Raw genomic sequence first — 23,732 nt, 5'->3', positions numbered from 1 at the left:
ATTGCAAAGTGAGTTGAGTGTAATTTCTCAAGTCTCGAATAACTTTTAAGAGAATCTAAATAATTCAATTGGAACAAGGGCTTTGTGCTCCCTGAAATATATAACACAGCACTGTTTCTGAGGTTAAAGCTGAGGCAGCTGCAGCACTGGCAAGGAGAAGCACTAGCGCACATTTCCCCATTGATTTTAGGAAGTGAACAGCACATCTCATAGGCTATAATAACACTGATCCCCTGCGGAGAACATGTCTCTTCTGTCGTCCTCCTTCATGGGAAGGTCAGGGTCAGCTACAGAAGAGCACCACTGGAGTCAACGGGGATTCAGTTTCTTGTGTGAGGACATTTTGGCAAGGTGGGTCCTCGCTGGCACAGGGGTTTGTAACCCCCTGTCCTCCAGCCGAAGCGTAGTCAAAGCATGAGGCATCTGAACATGGAACAGATTGTGAATCGGAGAGACCAAAAGAGGCTCATCAAAGATTTATGGTGGATGTCTCCAGGACCACAGAGAAGTTTTGTTCAACCCGCCACAATATCTAGATGTTCACACTACACAAAAGCCACTTAAAACACTATAAAGGTAAACAGAAGTCTTTGTTTCACTGGTGAAAAATATCCAAAATATCGCCAAACATTAGCTAAATGAAGCTTTTTGTATGCATAAACGTCTACTTAAATAGAAATAAGATGAAGGTAATCCACCTGCAGGGGTCGACTATATGCATCTCTACAGTGGATGTCTTACAGAGCCAGTGGTGCACAGTTTGCAACTTATATACTTCAACTTATATTAGTAACACTGAATCTGAAAGTTATGCACAGTGGAGAAATGAATAAAAACCCTACTCTGCAGCTCCATGGAGCCTTTTAACAAGAGCCTCGTTCCTTATTTAACCTATAATTCAGCCAATCAAATAGTTTTCATCAGTGGAGGAGTTGGTATGGAGATAGATTTGTTGATATGGGCTCAGTGGCTGTTCAGAGATTGTCCATAGCACTTTAAGCTGATGAAGATCTTGCAACATGGTTGAAAGCTCCAGAAAAGGCTAGTAAGTGGACCTTGACCAAGGACAAACTTCAATTCTTAGTAATTATCTTTTATTGCAAAGGTGATTATCCTGTTTGGATTTTTATACTGTCTGTTCTTAGCTTTTTTGTTTGCTTTCCCCACAAAACTACTACATTGTTTTAAGCTGTGCTATAACAGGCAAATTTTCCACAGAGTATGCAGATTTAAAGCAAGGCTTGACTGCTGCTATCCTGTCAGCTATCGCGCCACTTCACTGCAGACAAGTGTTATAGCTGCTGAACTCTTTCACTCACTTTGTGTTGTTAAAACACAGATTTTACTGTAATCACATTAGGTTTTTAATGAGTTCCTTAATGTAATGCTTTTCATTTGGGCTTTAAATGGTGCTGATGCTCAATTCCCACAGATATGAATTTTGGCATGATAAAAAAGCAGAAAACACTTTCACCCATGTGATGAGGGACTCTGGAGAGAATATGGATGTACTTTAGGGGTTCTCTCAACTGATGAGAAAAATTAGACAAATGGTTGTATTTATTTTATTAAAATGCAATTTAATGGGCAGATGGTAAAACTTTTCCCTATGAGTTAGAGCACTTGTGAATAAGAACAGTTCAGTATGTTTGTTTTTACAATGATACAAGGACATTTTGATGCAATGTGTATCTTGGACAAAAATAAACTGCGGACCACTACACTGTTACTGCACTCTTTATGCAACACAAGTGCAGTCTCTCTCTCCTATTCTCTGACTCTCTCTCTCTCTCTCCCACATTCACTCTCTCTGACGGCAACACTCCAGATTCATTACTTGTGAGATCTCCAGACCAATCTTGCACTTTCTCACAGCCCCCATGCACACACTGTCACTACACCCCCACAACCATAACACACACACACATACACACGCACTCTCTCTCTTCCCACCTCCTCACTGTTACCATCCGTGTGTCATTGGCTGTTGCTAAGTTACAGGCCCCGACCAAGTTTTTTATTTGCAGCCAATAAAAGCTTTGCCTTTACCACTGGTTTTGACAGATACCCCATTCTGTAGGAGCACTTTGTTTTTGCTTCAGCTTTACCTCTTCCTGTAGCTTCGTCTCACCATGATCTCCACCTTTCCTTCATTCACTTGTTATCATGCTTTTCCATGCTGTGATTTTGTTCCCAATCTCACCAACCCACTCTTTACCTTTTTCTTTCTCTTCATCCATTTGACGAAAGAGAACATAATGAGGTATAATTATTGAGGAAGTGACAGACAGAGGGGGGTAGATGAGGTGCAGTTTTGTTTCAGTGACACTTGACATATTGCTGATGTGAAACTATACGGATTAGTTTCGCCGTTGATCACTAAAGCACTATACAAGAGATTAAGCTGCAGCCCAGGACTGTACACTTATAACCCCATGCATGGGTACATATGGACACAAACACACAAGTGTGGCCTCACTTAAACTAATACACACATCCTGTCTAACTCAAGTGAACTCTGAGTGTGTGTGTTTGCACGTTAGTTTGTGCACAGTATTTTTTTGTATGTGTGCGTGTATGCAGCAGATGGATGATGCTGCTTTCGAGGTCGTTAATAACCCAGTGCTATCGCTGGGGTAGACTCTGCAGAAATAGATGGAGTGCGCGCACACACACACACACACACACACAACACACAATACATGCAGCTACTCTTGTGTGCACACAAAACATAGACACAAAAGCAAGCACTTATAGACACACACTTCTGACAGGAGCACATGTCCACACACAGATTTATGTACAAACACATATACAAATTGCAGGGTATATGTAAACGAGCACAGCTGCATTTGTGCATACTTAAAGAGGCAAAAATGATAAGGACTCAGTAAGCACAATTGCATGTACACACAGACATGTTCATGCTTTAGCGCGATACAGTAAATTATACACACAAGGCGCTCTGCAGTAGTTCTGCAAGAATGCTGACAGGGTAATTCATCTCCATTGTGAGGTGCAGTGTACTCTGGGAGAGCAGGCTGGACACAGCATAAGTGAGGGGTCAGACGCACATTCATGTATTACATGCACACGGCCTTAACACACGATGTGCGCACACATTAGGGCACACATACAGACACACAAATGCACAGACATGGATAAATTGCTGGTACTGGGTGCAAAGATCACATCAGTGGATTATTTACAATTATAATCTAATGAATCACGGTTCAGACGCAGGTTTATGGCCATATAGCAACAATCTATTAACTGTCACTGAGCCAAAGGTGCACTCCATCTGTGTTTATGGACACAGCATCTGATTTATTATGTGTTAAATTCAGATTTTACAAGAAAATCATCTTTTTTTTTTTTTTTTTTTAAATACTGAAGTGTTATTGATTACCGGTTTTAAAAGCATTCACATTCCTGTAGTACTCCAGCAGGGTTTGCAAGACAGAGACACAGTTGAGTCTAAACATCACACATCTGTAAAAGTAACAATTGCTTGCTGATTTCCTAAGCAAATACAAAACAAATATGACGGACAGAAACAAAACCAACCTTAAGCCTCCATACGACTCCAATAAATGGATGCATGCACAATAATAGAGACACTCATTATTTTTGACATCTTTTATTTTGTTCATTGGGTAAGAAAACACTGATTCTCTTCTTTCAGGGCTGTTTTGCTGGATTGTGTTACAGTGTTCAGTTTTACTGGTGTTGCCTTCATATGCAGTATACGTTTACAGGATCTAGTATCTGTAACTAGAGAGCCACTTCAGAGGGAGTGAGCCTTGCTGATTGTAAGATCAAAGGTAAAAATTTATCACCGGAGGCACTTACAGTAAAATAGATTCTTTTGAAATTCATGAAGATATAACATCACATAGCCAGGACTTGGGTGGTGGCAATAAGGGCTGCCATTTGAAAAGTAGCCTTCAATGGGCAATTAAGGGAGGAAATGAGATGACATTTGCTTGCTCAGAAGCTACCTTGTTAAGCCAGAGACAGCAAACTCGGGGGCAAGGATCTGTACTCCTGTCTCGAAGTTTAGATAGCATTTTGAAAAATGATCCACATAATCCCTTCAGTCTGGGGTATAGGCAGAGCAATTCACTGGGTGACTGAGAGCATCTTCCACAGGAGTTGGTTGTTTCTAGAAATGCTTTGTAGATAAAGTTGAGCCCCACATCTTGAGTGTTTCCTTGTGCCTTATGTCAATTGTCCTCCTCCTTCTCACCTCATTTTATTCTTACTTCCCCAATAATTCCTCCTTCAGTAACTGCTGCCTCCTTAACAAATTTTTCCATTTCTACTGACTTAGGTCTTCTGACTTTCTCTCCTGCTGTCTTTCACTCTGCCTCTGTCTCCATCTCTCTTATAAGCTCATTAATGTGTGTGTTTAGTGATTTGCGTTGCTAATTGCTTCAGATGGGGACTGCAATAACACTGCCTTTTTTTAAGTTCTCTTACTTTTAGTCCTTACTGCTGCTAATCTGTTTGAGTGTAACCACTGCTAAATTCTGCTTTTTGATCTCACGTTCTTTAATGTGACTGCTGTTAACACTGTTGTTGTCTTTTGTTTTCCATTATCACATAAATGCATTATGTATGGAATGACGTAAAGGAGCATTAGCTGACTTAAGTGTGGTTTGATCGCATCTTGTTCTTTCTCACTAAAGAACATGCACTTAATCAGAAGAAAGTCCACTTTAATCAAAAGGGGAATGAGCTCACTGCTCCTTCAAATAGGGTAAACGCTATAGCATTGCAGTCTGCTATATGTACAATAAACACATTGATTGGGTGTGAAATGGTGAAGAAAAATAGGCTGAGAAAGGTGCACACGGGTCTGTCTTTAATCTTCACAGGTAGGGTCGATATAACCTGTGAAGGAGACTTTTTTTTTCCTTTTAGAAAATGGACATGAGGGGCGTTTTTGCAGTACGTGTTGCTAATTACTACTTTCTTCAGAACTCTCTAGTATTTCTGAAGCGAAAAGACTTTAAACAATGCCACTGTTTTCATTTCCACCAAAGCAACTGTACCTGTAACTGCGTTTGAAGTGTTCTAGGCATCTCTCGCATTTTTTTCCCCATAGCTAATGACCATTCTGCTGCAAAGAGTACATTCAAAACCCAGCATTTTCAACTAATATGGTAACGTAGCATTCCAGTCAGCTACAATATCTGCCCTAAACACATTGAAAAATACTCTGCCTGGGAGCAGCTGATTGATTCACAAATGCAAAGTGGAGATCATACTGTCAAGCAAAACAAAGAGACTGTCAGTGTGCGTTTGTGCCTTACTTAGGAAATAAAATAAAAACATAAACATTTGACATCCCCAGTGTTGTTCTGGCAGCTTTTACGGTCACTTCTGGAAAAATTTATATCAATGCAGAGCTCTCCAGTGTAATTACTGCAGAATAAGGCAGGACGCATTTTGTCTGTCACCTCTGACTTTGACATATAAAGAAACATTATACCAAATTTTAATGACATGATGCCATTTGGCTAGGAAAAAAGACGCATCTGAAAATGTGTTAAAAAAAATATCTAGATGACACTTTTGCTGTTCATGGATGGTGGCAGCCTGGCATTTGGTGGGCGAATGCAATATGTGGTCTGATTTACCAGCTAAATATGATGGTTCTGCTCTGTTTTCCTCTAAATCCTACAAACTTGAGAGCTTTGTCTTGACTGAGTCCCTAGTCATTCTTCGTGCTTAATTTGAAATCAAGCAGATGCAACAATGCAGCATGCTAAATGGACTTTTGTTTTCAGATCCCAACCCTTGGAGTTACTTTTGCTTATAATTGGAATGGTATGGTCTGTCAAACATCAGCTTAGTTTAATATAATTTTGTGAACTGCATCTTTAAATTGATGGAGCTAAAAGCGAGAAAGCAGAGCTGCCTGTTTACCCTCAAGCCTGATTTTTTTCAAAGACACTCTCATCAACTGGTCTGGTAGGCTTCATTCTGCCTTGTCAGTTTTTTTCACATTGGCTCTAACTGTAATAAAAGTGTTGCTGACTCATGTGCCCCCGTAGGGTTTTCCAGTGGGTAATATTGTTTCAACTTGCATTTTCTGAGTGGGACCATTTTGGGCTTCATGCACTGCCACTTGGACAAAATGTAATTTTGGTGTCCATGTTGGACCCATGGCATTTGTCCCATATGGACACAGTTTGGCCTTTTTAAAAAAAAAAAAAAAAAAAAAAAAAGGTGGGTTTGTGTTTTCCACTATGTGACTTCTAAATATGCCTTTACTGAGCTGTTTTACACCAACATATGCAACAGATAGGTCCTGGATAAAATGCCCAATCTCTGCACATTTATACTTGTGATATTTAACTGACAGGAGTTCCACTCACAGATTGGGTACATCAGATGTAGTAGACCAAGTAGGTCACCCCTCACCAGCAGTAGGGTCCAGGACATTATTGGCTCAACACCTACTGAAGGTGCGTGAACTAGGATTTACCCAAAAGCCATTCATTCATTCTCAACTAAAATGCAACCTCAAGAATCATTGGCTGGATTTAAAAGCGCAGTATCAGAAACCTGTCCCTATCACCAAGCAACTTCTTGTGATCCTCCACCAAATCCAGATTAGCATCACGCACAGGCTGACTCCACCATGGGAAACTCATAAATATATATGACTAGTGTTACTTCCATCTCATCTTTTTTACTGTGGTAGTCACCCTCGGAACCTTTTGGAACTTTTGCTGTTCATTTTTTGGGTAGGCCTGAAAGTAGGTTAGATGCAGCATTCTGGATTTGCAGTATTATTTATCTATTTAGTCAGACTATTATGCAGTACGAAACTTTGAATATGTGGGTGTATATGACAGCCAGTCACTGTCTCAAGTGATTCAAACCAGGTGGAGTTTCACTAAGCCAGGACAGCACTGTCAAGTTCTACCCTGAACCAAAGATGTCTCAGCAGTTATCATTTGCAGAGCATTAGATTGTCATTCAAATCACTGCCAACAACTATAATGGCCCAATCTAACTGGTAACAAGGGCAGGCAGCTTGGATCTGTTTTCTCTTGTGTTATTAACTCTCCATAGCTGAACAAGCACGGCAGTGAGTAATGGCGGGTGACTGATCGCTATCATCCACACTGAATTACACAGAAAAGCTCATACATCCATAATTTAATAGCCTCAAAAAACACATAGTCTGGATGTGTGGGAGAACCAAGTGAGGTATGTCTGGATGTTTAAAATAGAACAGTTATTATACTGGAGACTCATACTGTAATTGTACACATGCGACCTGGAAGAATTGGTAAAGCAAGTAATCGTAGTAGTAGTACCACCTCCTGCAACATAAACGCATTAAAGATACATTACAATAAAGGTATCGTAAAACTGAGGGAGACAAGGAGAGGGATGGATGATTGGGCAGAAATATAAGCAGCAGCATGGAGAGCCTGAGTAAAGACAAAGACTAGGAAAGAGGGGCCTGTGAGATAGATGATCATGAGAAAAACAAGAAAATGAAAAGCGAGTTGGAGGGCGTGATTAGGAATGAGAATTATGTCCTCTGTAGGAAACATGCTTCATAAATATAGATTCAAGAAAGGAAAGAGAGGAGGAAGAGCTGAAAGGCTGGTAGTGCCGTAAAGACAATGACAAAAAGAGGGATGTATGATAGAAATGGAGAGAGAAAATGAGTTGGGGTGTATGCATTAAGTACAGAAAATGATGGACCAGAGCAAATGACACAAAGTGAGGGTGGTCAGGGGTAGAGTAACCAGCCTGAGGACTAGCAAATTACATTACATTGTTTGTAAAGCATGTGATGTATGTGTATTAATTTTTACCTATTATTATCTATGTACATGTAAGTGATAGGTAATCACTGTCTCTGCTCTGCGTTTTACATTGTGGGAGGATGGAGAACACAAAGTATCAAATTACAGCACATCTATTTTTAGCAGGCTCATGAGATTGCATGCACTTGCATTTGTTTGTATATATATTTGGCAGACTCACTTTGCTGGATAATACACAGGGAAATCTAAGAAAGGCATGTAGCAACACTGAGTATTTTTAATCTGGAGATATTATCATCCCTTGATGAAAAAAAAAAGTTCTGTTGAGGGTTTTCGGAGCGTCAAGGGAGAAGCAAGTTGGAGAGGTAGTACACTCCTACTGCTACTACTGATGCTATTGATTAGCCTGGTAGTCAAACTGAGCAGGCTAATATACTGCTGCTCGGTGGGACACACACATATCATCATGAGTTTTGAGTTGTGTCTGTTGTGTCTGAAAGGAAAAATTGTACCATGTTTAGCTGCCTGGTTAAACTATGATAGGTAGACTTTGATTCTCAGTGACTTTGATGATACTTATTATTTTACAGCAAAGATCATAAAGACAACTCAAACTTCAAAAAGCTGAAACTCTGATAAATCCATGCCACTCAAGCAAATGTACTGATGATCACAGATGATTATCAATTTGGAAGAGAAAAATATTTAAAAGTTAAACAATTGTCACAAGTGTGTGTTTTTGATAATTTTAAACAAGGTTTTCTTAAGCACACATGTACATTATTACAATTCTTAATCATAGTAAACTGTATATCTTTAGGTTTTGGACTGGTGGTTGGAAAAAACATGACACCTGAAAACATCAATAAATTATATATTTTATAGACAAAACAACTAGTTAATTAATCAAGAAAATAATCAGTAGATTAATCAATAATGGAAATATTTGTTAGTTTCAGTGTAACAGTGATGTCCACAATAACCACAGTGAAAATCATTGGATTATAAATAAACTGGAGAGCAACTACTAAAAAAGTAGAATGTCACTATTTGGGTACAACAGTGGTCAAATTAAACACTTATAAAGAGGTATAAACAGTTATTATTAACCCTAATTATTCTTTTTATGATCCACACGTTGTTTCATGATCACAGTTGATTCTGCTCTACCACATTATGTCAATGAAGACACTTTACTTTGCCTGGCTAGCGTCATTGCCACAATCAGACTAAAAATGAAGTACACTGTTCCTAACAGGGGGAGGCTATAGCCATAATGCAACCTTCACACCAAAACTGCAGCTTATCATTAGATAACAGCACCACTCCACATTGATATTACATCTTCCCAAAATATTAAACAGGTACTGGTGAGGAAAAAATCCCCAGTGCGCCTCTGAAAAATGCCAGCTCACCATGCACCCACACGATGATAGGGTCCATTATGAGCTCGCAGCATTGTGTAATTTAGTCCAGCTCCTGGGCAGTGCCATGATCTACTTCTCAGTCTCCTCTCTCTATCCTGACTTTAATGTAAAGTTTAAAAAGGAGTTTTTTAAAGGGAGTATTGTGCTCACAATTGGTTTGTTTATAGAATTACAGGTTTAGGTCAACTGTGTGAGCACAAATCAGAGACTTATACAGTATATGCTATACCTACAAATGTATTCTGCTCTATATCTGGTCTATTTTGTTTTTCTTCTGGAAAAAGAAACACAAGCATTAACCTCATAGATCAAGTGTCTCTGCAGGTCAGAGATTAAACCTTGTTTTCCACTTCCGACAGTTACCTTTTCTCTAATGAGATCATCTTGAATTCATTGCTCCTTTATATCTGTCTTCCAGTTGCCCTGCTCCCAGTGGAGGATAATGGAACGGCTGTGGTTCTCTCTGCTGTTGCTGGCAGCAGCATGCAGGGGACAGCCGTGTCCGAAACGTTGTATGTGCCAGAGCCTTTCTCCATCGCTCGCGATCCTCTGCTCCAAGACAGGCTTGCTGTTTGTTCCAGCTGCCATTGACCGACGCACCGTGGAGCTACGACTTCAAGAGAACTTCATCACAGGTCTTTACTGTATTATATTAATATGTTACTGAAATTCAAAAGACACATTGGAGCGCAGTGAGTTGTCTACATGGTAACAAACTCGATGGCTGGTTGATAATTAGCAGTATATTTACCTTATCTCAGAACAATTGCTTGCAACTGAACAGTTTGTACAACAGGAAATACTAATGTTAGCTCCAGTCACAACTCTGTTTTTTGTTGGTCTCCACATAACAGATTTCTCACAATCCTGAGTATTTCTTTTTAACTTCCCATTTTTTATTTTATTTTTTTTGTTTTGTGGTTCAGTCTAGCAAATCTCATTCATGATTCATCTGTTCCTCATATCAAAGAGTTCTCTTTTATACTTTGAAACATACTTATTTTTAAGAACTGAAGTGTTGCTTTATCCTTTTATTTTAATCTGGATTCCCATTAGCTCCCACCAAGGCAGGCACCTAATCTTCCCAGGCTTGACTTTAAAGAAATTCTATTCCATAGTTCACCAAAACAAAAGAAACAAGCGGAAAAAAAAATCTACTTTCACAGAGCCCAGAAAGATATTGTGATGTGCCATTAACAATATCACACTGCCTCTGTTATACTGCACTACTCTGTGCAAAAATTAAAGATTCTGCATCTCATTTTCAGCCGTCAGCTGAGTTTCCCAAGATGATGCTTCCCAAAAGTTAATTTTACAGAAATTAATAAAAGCATACTTGGTATAGAGGCCAGGCTCTGAATTCTACAAGCTAATTAGACATGCACTTGTCAGTCTAAATATAAAACACAATGGTTTTCATGTGACAGAAGTCAAATGGTGTCCTCGACAAATGTGACCAGCAGCGTGTTCAGCAACGCCAAGTACAAGCAGACATCATTTCAGTACATTTATCTTCTCCTTGTTTATGTCATACTACCTCTCTCTTTCGTTCTCAGAAAAAGATTTTATAAAAAGCACCAGAACCATAGAAATCTGAGTCATCCACTTTTGTGAAAACACCACTTTCTGTGGTCACGCAAACATTTGTTTTAAAACTTCTTCAATGCAACTCCTTACTTCTATTTCTAATTTAATACTTTACCTGTGTAATATGTCAAGCATTTTACAGCTTAGCTGATGGGAGTCTTTCTTTGTGTATATTCTGCTCACACACCAGCTGTCCGAAGAAAGGACTTTGCCAACATGACTAGCCTGCTACATCTGACCCTGTCCAGAAACACCATCAGTCAGATCCTCCCCTCAGCTTTCAGTGACCTGCGGCGACTGAGAGCACTCCACCTAGACTCTAATAGATTAACTGTGATCAAGGTAAGATTGATGGCTGAATGGCTGGATGGATTAATGATGGTGAATGTGAATGAATTATAAACTGGATCAATGGGCTGGCAAAAAGAAACAGTCACACAATCAAAGTTTACAGGCAGATGGATGGATGCACACAATTGAACGATAGAGCTGCAATGACAACATGATGTATACAACAGTAGATCGACAAATAGACATACAGTACAGGTATGTAGCTGTGAGAGATTGTGTTTATGAAATTATACTCACAACTTCTCACTGTATATTCACTTTATTACCAATCAGGATGACCATTTCAAGGGCCTGACCAACCTTCGCCACCTGATCCTGGCCAACAACCAGCTCCACTCCATATCTCCCCATGCCTTTGACGACTTCCTGTCCACACTGGAGGATCTAGACCTCAGTTACAACAACCTTGCTCAGGTGCCCTGGGACACGATCGGACGCCTGACCAATGTCAATACCCTAAATATGGATCATAACCTCATAGAAAATGTTCCCCAAGGAGTATTCACCAACCTGCACAAACTGGCCAGGTAAAAGGATAAACAGAGTAAAGGACAGACATATGAGCAAGTTTATCATTTGCTAAATTATTTTTTTCTGCTAATTATATTCTGCCTGGTTTACTGATCAACTGAATCAATTAATCTAATAAAATTCTCTTCTTCCCCTCACTCCAAATGTGCTTTCCCCTACACCCTATACTTTCACAGGCTAGACATGACGTCCAACAAGCTGAAGAAAATCCCCCCAGATCCCTTGTTCCTGAGAATCCCAGTTTATGCCAAGTCCAAAGGCTCCCCTCTCTCCTCCCTGGTGTTAAGTTTTGGTGGTAATCCCCTTCACTGTAACTGTGAACTTCTGTGGTTGAGGAGATTAACCAGAGAAGATGACCTTGAGACATGCGCCTCTCCCCCTGACCTCAGTGCCAAGTACTTCTGGACAATACCTGAAGAGGTGAAGTTTTGATATGATACGGATATGAGATAAACCTTTAATTAAGTTAATTACAGAGCTCAGTAAATAATGTAGATTTGAAAGAATGACCTAATCTGTTTTGCCCTATAGGAGTTTATTTGTGACCCACCAGTTCTGACCCGTAAGTCACCTCATACCATGGCTATGGAAGGCCAGCCTGCCAGCCTGAAGTGCAAAGCAAATGGTGACCCAGAGCCTGAGGTCCACTGGATCAGCCCTGAAGGACGACTTATATCTAATGGCTCAAGGTATCACAGTGGTCCAGTTTCAACTACAACATACTACTTTTCCCCATGGGCCAATACTTCATACAGTCTCTCCAGTCTTTCAAAATTAAAGGCAAGGTGTTAATTTAGGGAATATCACCCATCCACTGAGGGCACCGATCCACATTCAGTGATGTCAGAAATCTGGCAACCCAGTCGGCAGGTGCAAGAAAGGGGTTGTTTAAATATTCTCCAGTACTGCTTCAGCTCAATGCTATGTGCCAATGTGCACCAAAATCAGAAAGACAGTGTGTCTAACATAATTTCGTCTTGGCTGTAGTAGTAGGGCGTAGGCACATGACTCGTGTGGGCCAACTCTGAAACAGGATTAGAAGGTAGTTGCCGAGGTCAGAATCTGAATATCCTCACCATTAGACCTTTCTTACATTTCCATCCACCTAGTCGGCATACTTGTCAAATATGTGGGTTTCTAGTTATGGTTCTGCATATACAACATTGGCTATGAAATCACTGATAATATTTGATGAATGTCACAACCCCTTAATTCTTTTGACATTTCTGTTTGCATCTTTAGAAATATTGGTCAGACAAGCCTACTTTATGGATCTGAAGCATTGTTGTCTTTGTTGGCAAGTACCATTTAGGTTAATACGTAAACTTATGGGGATGAAGCCTGCAAACAGACAGCAGCATAACTCCTCAGCCTGGTGGCCATTGCACTGACTCTAGATAGAGTATCAATGGTGGTATTGGCATCAGTATCAGGTGCTGCAGACAGCACAGTTGAGGTGTGAGTAAATGAGTTGATAGGAAGAGTGCTGATTAGCAACTGGCTCCTGTATGTGTGAAAAAGGAGGACCGTTTATGTGACTGGGTGGTGAGAAGCAGAGGGGAGTTGCATCTTGAATTTTATAATGGTGGATCATTTTGCAACAGGAAGTGAATGTGTCCTGCTCCATTATTCACTCAAATGAAAGGGGAGCACAACAATGGCACCGCAGTATTGGTACAGTATGGTCCGGCCCATTTTAATGTGAAGTTAGGACTATGCCAATCCAAACTGTAGTGTACACTGGTGAGAATTACAAGCAGAAATAGCGGAATAGCTAGAAGCCAGCAGATGTGTCACAGAGGAAACAAAAATGAAAAAAAAAAAAAAAAGATCCACTACATGTTTGTTGCTTTTGTTGTAACATGTTCATTTCAGTTAATTTATTGATTGATTTATTGAATTACTGAACTTCATGATATATCTAAATTTTTCATTTGTTTTACAGAACTTTAGTTTTCCCTAACGGAAGCCTGGAGATCAATGTAACATCCCTGAAGGATTCAGGAAACTTTACCTGCATTGCCTCCAACGCAGCAGGCGAATCCACAGGAAGGGTGGAGCTGGTAGTCACAGCGATGCCCCATCTCGCAAACAGCACAAGCCGCAGCCGAGACCCGTCCTCTGAACCTGCCCCTTCTGATATTCTAACCTCCTCTAAGGTTGCGCTGCCTAACAACGAGACAAGGGGGGCAGAGCGGCGGGTTTCATTGGTGGAACTGACAGGAAACTCTGCCCTCATTAGATGGAGCAGTCAGACTCCTACATCGGGAGTCAGGATGTTCCAGGTCCAGTACAACAGCTCTGGGGATGACACACTGGTTTACAGGTCTGTCTATCTACATGTTCAATTTATGATCTGTCTGTCGGTGTGTTTTCATTTTCTGTCTATAGTACAGAATTATTTTTTAAGGCATATTAGTAAAAAGCCTGTGTGCCTCTATGTGTTTGTAAGTGTGAGTGCTCACGTCTGTGTGTGCAGTTTTATGTAAGTTAATCAGCACATCAGCCGCTGCTATGAGGATGAGAGCAGATGATAGATGATACAAGTGGAGATTAGCCAGTCATCCAGTCGTAAAAGTCTAATCAACTGAAATGATAAAGACATCTGTAGTGGAGCAGAGCCATTGTTGAGTTTGCTAAATGCAGGGGGAGCCTGGGACAAATGTGAGAGAAGTGTGAGTAACTGTTTAAGAAGTTTTAATGCTTGTCTACCAGTTTGCTTCTTTGCTGCATTGCTGTGTTGAGGTTTTTCCTGTGTGGTTTCACTGCTGGTAATTACACTATGGTGTCATAATGGTGATACTCCTTTGTTTTTTGATATTTTACTTCACTAGGATTTGACATGCCATTTATTTTGTCAGATATGACTCTGACTGGCACTCCTTTGACTATCAAACTTCTTCAGCTTTTAGTGTTTAAAGTAGTTTCATGTAGAAAGAGGGTTCATCTATTTTAACAGCATCCTGAAACAAACAGGCACGTTTTCTGATTTGCGTGCACAACATGTTACTGCACATAAAGCAAACTGTCACCCTAAAGTGTGAATGAACACCCACAGAATTTCAATAGAAAGAGCACTTCAAAGTATTATGATAATTCTTTTTGATAGTGGTGTGATTGCAGCCATAGAATCCTAATAATGTTATCATTGAAATGAGCCTCATTTGATGTGCAGAATTTGAATAGGTAGAAAGGTCACTTTAATGTAAATCATGTTAATTACAGAACTTTGTGAATGTTGTCGATTAGTGTTTTGTGGATTTGTGCAAGGGACTTAGAGAAAGTAGATGAATGGCTCAATTAATGCTTTTGACAGATACTGACAAATCAGTTTCCTTGTGTCATATGTCATCTTAATGTTAATTCCCATAACAGCAGCAGCAAAATATTTAACAGCATACTATTGCAGTCATTTGGCTAGGGAAGTGCGTTAACTATTAACAGTGTTACCAAGCATTTGACTATGTTTTCATGGAGCAGTACTCTGCGAATACCCTGGTTCTCATGTGTGTTGTCAGTGTGTTAGTTAAGCCTATCCTGTATATATGGGTACACAGGGAACGTGTGCTACAGCATTTGCTTCAGTGTGATTTCTACATTGCTTCCATTACCTGGAAGTTGAATTAAATAAAATGTATGCATATTCTATTTATTTACTTACTTTACCAGAGACAGAAGATGCACTTGATCTGATTTACAGTACACATTTACAGCAGGCTGTTCTCTACTGCTGTTGGTTAAGTATTGACACAATGTGTCTGTCCATTGGATGGTGTGTTGATGGTGTTTTTCATTAATACAAGCTGTCTATCATGTCAGTGGAGGAGATTTTTCCCTGCACTCTACTGCTTCTTCTAAGTCAAGTTCTAAGTTAAAGAGAGAGAAAAGGCATGGTTTAACTACCACAGAGCACTTGTATGTGTTCCAGTTAAGTTACCCTCTAAATCGTTGTATTCTCAGAGAGAATTCTCTCTGTGCAAAACCCAAAGCACTGGCGACATCATTGTCTACATATATTGTAAAACCTGGGAAAGCCCTGTTTATTTTCAGCTCTGAGGAGCTTTCATATGTTGTGCAGTTGTCGTGGCAACCCGTTTGGAAATATCTCCAAGATCTCGTTATGAGTGACAGGTGGCTCTCATAACATCACAGACGAGTACTGTGGATGATTCGTTTATCTAATTTTTTCAGAGGTGAAAATGAAATGGCCAAATATATCACTCTGTCTTGTGTAATTACAGAAGTAAATCAAAAACTTATTCAGTTCCCTACAGAATGTTCTCATAATCAATTTAGCTCATCTTTTCCTTTCCTTTCCTTTTAGTTCTCAATCAACAGTTGAAATTGTCTCTTGGGGAAAAATAATTTTTGAGAAGAAAAACCTTTGATAGGATATGTCAAATACATCCAGCTGACTGGAGAATCAGACTGTTCCTCTTCATTTGTGAAAACTCAACACTTGTGAGATATGGAAATGGGAGTCTCTACTGAAAAGTGATTATGATGTTATTTCTAAGCTAGAGAGGACACTTGTTTATTCAGACAGTTCAGGTAACTGTGGGAGACAAGTAGGTTCTTACAATTCTAAGCATGGCAACCGTTCTTCTGCATAGTAACCATCCATCTGCACCTGCCCATTCAAGGTTAGATGCAGTTAGTGGGCACAGTGGCCCTGCAGGTACAAAATACACTCCTTACTGGTCAGGTGCAGATGTGTGTGTGCAGGTTTATGTGGGTATGAAACAGGAGAACAATACATACAGGTAAATGCAATTTTACACTTTACAACATGCACTGCAGCAATGCAAATGACAGTTTCTACTGTTGCTGCTTCACCACTATCACAAGATATTAATAGAGGTATGAGTATTTCAGTGCAGCCACAGGCGAAACACATGGATACATGAGCTAGACTGTTTCTTAATCTTAAATGTCACCATGTGACCATCTGATCCTATGTCAACATAAGACTGTCTGAGCCATCATGCTGCCTAATCCACATGTCACAGTTCACATGTTGTGACAATAGATTGGTTCAAAGGTGGGCAAGTAGGTAGATTTAAGTTTAGTAATCAAAAATACTCATTTACATTGAGCACCTTTCATTCATGAGAATTATTATCATTATTTGCACCAAGAAAACAAATATCATATCGATATATGGGCTAACATGGAATTGTGAGGAATCTATGAGAAGGCATCATTATTGCACCAGCTCTGTTCTGAGTAAAGGAAAAATGGAAAAAAAAAATAAAGCTGCCTTGAGTGTGTCTGTGTGGATGTGTACAGAGCCTCTCTTCTGTCTTTCTTGGGTCAATGTCCATTAGGAGGGATGAGGCACAATACCACAGCAGAGGGGGGGGGGGGGGGGGTTACAAAGTGCTGAGCAGCAGCAGAGAGGAAAGGAAACAACATATTGGTGCTGCAATGAGAGGTTATTTGAGCTTAACAAATTATTTTTGCTCTGTATTGTGTACTGTTAAATTTACTTTGTCAGACAGTATATATTTAAAACTGATCCATATCACACTTTCTGAAGCTTTGTCAAATAGCACTGATGTTTTTCCACGTTAAGAGTAGTTGCTGTAGTTCTGCTGGACGATAGCTGAAAGATGGATGTGGGAGTGAGGAGACTTTTGCTGCCTACTAATACATCAGGTTTTCATGTTTATTACTTAAGACCTGAGTGCTGAGGCAGCAATTTGACAAGTGAATTTATTTGACGTGATTTGGACTCTGGGTGCTTTGTGTGATGGTTTTTCAATCAGTTTAAACACAGATTCAAAGAGATGTCAATTCTTAAGTTTTTTGGAAAAAACGCACATAGAAGCACATAGAATTCTTCCTACTATTACTGCATAATAATTGATACAATTCTTTATTTACTTCGCCCCTTGAGTAAATTACTACGAGCAGAGCATCCAGATCACAGCATCTTGTAATCTTGTATCGGTGCTCTTTTTCTTTAACTTAAGCAGCCAGCTCGATTTAGAACCATTTCCACTTTAGAAAGACCACCAAAAATACAGAGATTTTCAGAGAGTTCAGGGCATAAAGAGGGCTCTCTGACGTGGTCTTGAAACCCCCTGACTACTTGCGATCAATGCCATTATAGCACCAAGTGTGTGCGATTGTGTATGCGTGTGCATTTGTGTGTATGCGCTTGGAAATCACTGGTTGGCAGTGTATTAGTTAACCCTGTGTCTGAGACATGCTCTTCAAAGCCCCCCTGACTAATATAATCAATGTCTATTCTAGTGTGTGCTTGTGTGCACATGTGCATGTGATGCTTGTTTAAGGGTGTGCACACTGAAACCAGCTGGTTTTACCAAAAAACTCAATGTCAGTTTCAGTGCCATCAGTGGCATCAGACCTCTGTAGGAGGCTTCTCTATGTGTCGATATCCATGCGCGTTTATTTAAAGGAAGTCTGAAAAAGCTTATTCTTATTTGTACCTTTAACACAATTATATTAGGTACAAAAGGTGCGTATGTGTGTATACTGTGTATGTACATAGATTTGTGCATTGGTTGAACTTTTGGGACAAGCGACAATTTCTGTATTAAATATACTGATCGGTGATCAGTCAGAGGTTAAGCAGGATCAATAGCTTAGATTCTACTGCAGGCCTTACCAGGTGTAGCACATTATCCAGCCAAACACACTGGCATTAGCTTGGCTTGCACTCTGTAGCTGAAAATGGTGAGCACAATCCAGAGCTATATTTGCCTAAAACTACACTTCTCATTTCAGTATGATTGAAGATCCTGTCCTGAAAAATCTCTGGTGATGTATCGCTGGGTGTTCACACTTGGCCATTATGTGGTCTTGCCTCCCTCCTTCCCCTTCCCCTCAACCCACACAATCTTTTCCCCTCTCTCTACATTCATTCTGTCAGTGTTTGGAAATGACAGCTGCATTTCCAACTGAGAGTGAATCTCTATATGTGTTGTACTTATTACACAGAACAGATGGAAATGAGCACTGTGCATAGAAACAGGTCAATGGAGTCAATCATTGTCACCACTCTTGATATTGCCACCAGTAACCATGGCAATGTTTAGTAAAAATGGCACCTTTTGCAGCATTAGAAAAGGTTTTCTGCATACATGACCAACTTAAAACAAGAGTTGAGAAATTATTTCTTATTATTTCTTCTCTCTTTCTATAAAAAGTCTGACATTAGCAAATTTATAATTATCTTTGTGCTCGAGGCACACCTCTTTTCTCAGTCTCTGTGAATTTCTGGCACATCTCCAGGGGGGTAAAAAAGTTCTTAGATCCTGTGTACTGTGACTTGGATGGATATCCAAGGTCTGAGTCAGAGTTACCATCAAAATGCAGACCCGACCACCTAATGGATGTGGTCAGCTCAGCGTTCTGCAGTGTGAGCAGAATCTGACTTAGAAGTGTTGAGATCTGCCAATCAGGATATCCTGTTCGTGATTACAGTGAAAACTTTTAACTGTGTTTCTGTCCCTCTCTGTGGTCACCTGTACTGTATTTTAATGTACAGCCCATTTACAGTAATTATATATCTGTAAAGTATGTCTGGCAATCACCATATTTTAAGACATTTTGGTTTGATTTTAAAACATAAATGATTAGCGATATGCTAAATGAGATATTTTTTGCAGTGTGTTATGTCAGCCCCCAGACCTGGGTGCCTACTCCATAAAGAAAATACTTTAATCCTGGTGTGGGAGCATGACTGCCTTTGAAAGTGCATTTTCAGTACATCGACCTTGTGCCATCAATGCAAAGCACCATCATACATGCATAAGCACACACTCACACAAATAAACACTTCCTGTAAAGAGACACTTTTCAAAATGCACTGTTAAGCTTACACCTTTGATTTGTCTATAAATTCACACCACTTTGTCTGTCTGGATCAGGTATGAGTGAGTATGCTGTTGAGTGTATGTGGGATAAGATTTTTGAGTGTGTGCATGTGTGTGTGTTTGTGTCTGAGTGTGTGTGCGTGATTTAAAGAATTTTATTCGCCTCACATTTTCCTCACCACGCAAGGCCAGGGAGAGGTCAGTGTGAACCTTTTTCAATTGCAAAGTAACACATCCACATATACACGTACACACACCCACAAAAAAACACGTGCAAAATGCAGACACCAACCCAGACATGAGCCCAACCGCCTGTGTCCTAGCTCTCTCTGTCTCTGTTTCTCTACCCTCCCTGCATCGACTGTGGTTAGTGGTTCTTTGGGTAATGGACTCACAGACACACAAAATCTGTGTGGGCCAGCAGACTAAGGATGCAGTGACTGGAAGCATGCATTAATAACAGGTAAATCTACTCTAATGCCTGTTTATCGATTCTTTACTTAGATAGTGTGCACATTAAATGACGTTAACAAACATAAACACACTCTTTGCGCTTTGTCATTATATGGATGATGACAAGTTTTGACACAAACGTCTTATTATCTGTCAGTCTCAATCATCAGACCTGTTGTAGTTCTGATAGGCAGAGCTATTTTCCCGACAGCAAGTGAAAAATGGGTGTAAGTACTGTGTATTTTTAATGCCCTGAAATATCCCTCAGTTCTCTTTTAGAGGAATAAAAGACATTGTACATTCAGTATGGAATTCTAGAAACCCATTAGAGTACTTGGTGTGACATTAATAGTGAATTGTCAAGCATCATTAGACTGAAATTTGAATGAACTGAAGGCAGTGCACAAGAAGTGTTTCTGTGAGCGCGTATACGTGTGTGTTGGTTGGAGGTAGAAGGTTGTCGGGGGTTAATGGCATTGGAGCAGGTGGTGGGAGCATCTGGAGCAAAGCTGGGTGGGCTGAGGTGTGCCTGCATGTGGGTGTGTAGAGTGGGATGTGGGACGGAGGGAGAGAGGGACAGAGAGAGAGAGAGGGAGGGAGGGAGAGGGGAGAGGAGAGAGAGAGAGAGAGAGAGAGAGAGGGAGGAGGAGAGAGAGAGAGAGGAGAGAGAGAGAGAGAGAGAGAGAGAGAGTGTGTGCATGCAGCTTGCAAATATTTTTTTGACATGTACAGTATATGAAGCGCAAGCACGCTCGTTCATGTGTGATGTGCATCTGTCCATTTTTGACCATGCTTAATATTAATATGTAGTGGGGGTTGAAGTTCACAGTCTTTTGTTCAAACTAGATCTATAAATACACACAGAGAGAGGCCAAGCAGTCCATATGCTAATTATTTTATATGAGTTTTGTCAGTGAATGTCACAGCTTCACAATTTGGTAAACCAAATTAGACATCTCCTAAGTGCTTTAAGGTTTTAAGCTGTAGAACCGATGTGTACTGATGTATAGAGGGAAAGGGACAGCAAAGTTTTGAACTTCAACTATAGTGTATACTGCATTTGTAAACTAGAGCAAAGCCACACTTATAGGCTTACAAAACAGCTATGTACTGTATGTTAAAAACAGTAGAGAAGGGATCTGTCTTTTTTTAAACAAGTCTCCATTGTATTGTAGAATAATAGTGCATTAAAAAGAAGTAAGCTTCTACATCACCTAAAAATGTGCCATTATGATCAAAATAAGCTTCACTGGACAAACCTCAGCAAATAAGCACTTTACTAATATTAAAAGTTTTACAATGTATTACTTTATTTATATATTTTCTTTGTCAGTAAGGAATTATGACCAAATTAACTTACTTTAGTTCAGAGGCGCCATTTGTCAACTTGAAATTATTCCAATTCAACTGGTAAATCAGCTGTGTAGAAAAAAATCAGAGAAAGTTTCTGTCGTAAATTGAGTGATACGGATAATGAGTTAGTCTTAACTGGCCCTGTTGCGCACAAAATTGAAGTTTAATGAGTGAACCCTGGACAAATGCATTTGATCTTGGAATGGGAGATAATATATTATATGGCTCTAAGTACAGAAGGGCTGATGAACTATTGCTCTTTTGCCATAGTGTGTGGCAGCAGTTCGCTTTAATAACATTTACTCTGGACACAGTAAATATTTTGAGGAATTTAGTAGGTTTAAGCCTCTGATCACTCAGCTAGAAGCTCACGCTAAAATGGACTGCTTTTTAGAGACTGTTATAGTGGCTGCTTACATGCTCATACACACAAATGGAGACGAGGTTTTGATGCATGGCATTTTAAAAACCACTGAAGCTGGTTATTTTGTACCAATAATGTCACTGTTTTCAGGTCTTTTCAGGTCAGACGTGTAGTCCTCTGATGGGAAAAAAAAAAAAAAAAATCTTTGAATCATGGGATGCTCCTGTTGTTACAACTATTTAGTACACTTACAAATATTACTGCCAATACCTCTATCAATTGTGGACTTACAGTGGAATATTGCAGTTGTAGTTAGTTCAAGATAAGGTCTTGAACAGCCACTAAATTTACATTAAAAACGGTATGTGATCAAACAAGCTACATGTCATATTCTGCATTGTGGATATTTATTATCAGCAAACTGACATCTCCGCCCAATCATAATACACACATGCATTCATGCACACTCGTGTGCACTGCATCCACTGGTAGCTATGAGCATTCAGTTTGCTGTAGGTCATTGTCATATAACTGAATGATTCACTAAAGAGCCTAATGACAAATGACTAGCCACACACGTACACGCGCACACACACACGCACACCCACACCCTTGCATCGCCGGAACCTGCTGTATTTGCACCAATTAAATGCAGAACTAATGAGTCAGATCAGAGAGGTTAAGTTCAAAGACACCGAAGACAGGGTCTGTTTAGTCATCTCTCCTCCTTTCTCTCTTTCACGTCTGCAGCCTCGTTCTCTTTCTTCTTTTTTCACATATCTTCTTCCAAGTCTACTTCTCGTCCTTCATTTTATATTTTGTTGATTTTTTTTACTCCTTTTCCCTTTTTTGGACAGTTTTCCTCCCTTTCAATTTGTGTCACTTTTCTATATCCCAGTTTTTCTCTCTCTATCCCTGTTTTACTTTATTACTTCATTCCAACTCTCTTTGGCTCCCTCCCCATCTTTACTCCCCCTTCTTCTGCTCTCTTATCTTTCCTTGTCTCCATTCATCCCTCCTCTTTGTATTCCTTTACTTGCGGTTTTACCCTCCATGTTTTTCCTTCCGTGCTCTGCCTCCCTTTTCCTCCCTTCTCCTGGATATTTGCAGAGCTCAGCAGAACGCCGTCGGCTGTCCGACCCATAATCCCCTTGTTTGGCGTCTTGTTGCCATTTTCATCATCATCCCAAATCGATGTTTAATTATCCCGCAACACGTCCCCAACCCCCCACCCTCCAGTTCCCTGCTCTTCTCCTCGTTCATCCATCCATTACCCCCCCCCCCCCCCCCCCCACACACACACACACACACACACGGCCTTCAGATCTTTATGGATGCAAGGAAGAGTAATTAAAAAGACACATGACACACAGTGAGAGATAGAGAGAGTGAGGGAACGGGATGGGGGAGAAAAGTAGTAAATGAGAGGAGAAGACAGTGCAAAAGGAAGAGGGGAGGGGATGAAAGAGAAGAGGCAGTGGGAGAGAAGAGGAAACCGTGGGGCAGGAGGGGGAGGAGCAGAGCAGAAGAGAAACTAGAGAGGATGAGGGGAAAGGAGAAGAGGGGATTTGGATGGTAAGTAGGATAAGAGATGAGAGCTGTTGGATGGATTGCATCCCACTACACTCAATGAAATATGAGTAAACAAGCTCTTTATTAATGATTGGGTTTCCATCATGTGCTTGCACAAGCTTAATATTAAAGCCTGGTTTATCTATGTTTTAAGCTGCCTAGTAGTGTTGAACTCAGACTTCCCTTTGAGAGGCTATGACATCCTAACAAAGTTTCTAATGTAGAATATCATAAATACATTTATTTTTTTAAATGATTAGGACATCCACATCATCTCAAAGAAATTTTCAGGCTATCTATAGTTATTATTCAAGTCAACGGGAATTAGTATCACAGGTTTAGAGCCTAATTCATGCATAAAAAGTCACTGGTGTGTTCACTGGCAGGGGTGTGAGGTGAGAGAGTGAAGTGAGCAAAACTATGTTGACATTTCAAAACTCCAGCCATTAAC

General features: G+C 40.1%; 1 protein-coding gene across 1 annotated transcript in view; it reads left to right on the top strand.

The window, feature by feature from the left end:
* Nucleotides 1-23,732, top strand: part of zgc:172282 (leucine-rich repeat and fibronectin type III domain-containing protein 1-like protein) — a 152,270-nt gene that overhangs the window by 76,152 nt on the left and 52,386 nt on the right. Inside the window, exons 3-8 of the mRNA XM_018684384.2 lie at nt 9,645-9,861; nt 11,004-11,155; nt 11,438-11,691; nt 11,872-12,115; nt 12,227-12,384; nt 13,641-14,021. Of these exons, the coding sequence (XP_018539900.1) occupies nt 9,669-9,861; nt 11,004-11,155; nt 11,438-11,691; nt 11,872-12,115; nt 12,227-12,384; nt 13,641-14,021 (1,382 nt within the window). The 5' untranslated portion in view covers nt 9,645-9,668. The remainder of the gene's footprint in view (nt 1-9,644; nt 9,862-11,003; nt 11,156-11,437; nt 11,692-11,871; nt 12,116-12,226; nt 12,385-13,640; nt 14,022-23,732) is intronic.

Source organism: Lates calcarifer, linkage group LG21 (genome assembly GCF_001640805.2).
Source record: "Lates calcarifer isolate ASB-BC8 linkage group LG21, TLL_Latcal_v3, whole genome shotgun sequence".
Classification (NCBI taxonomy): domain Eukaryota; kingdom Metazoa; phylum Chordata; class Actinopteri; family Centropomidae; genus Lates; species Lates calcarifer.
This window is presented reverse-complemented; position numbering and strand designations above follow the sequence as displayed.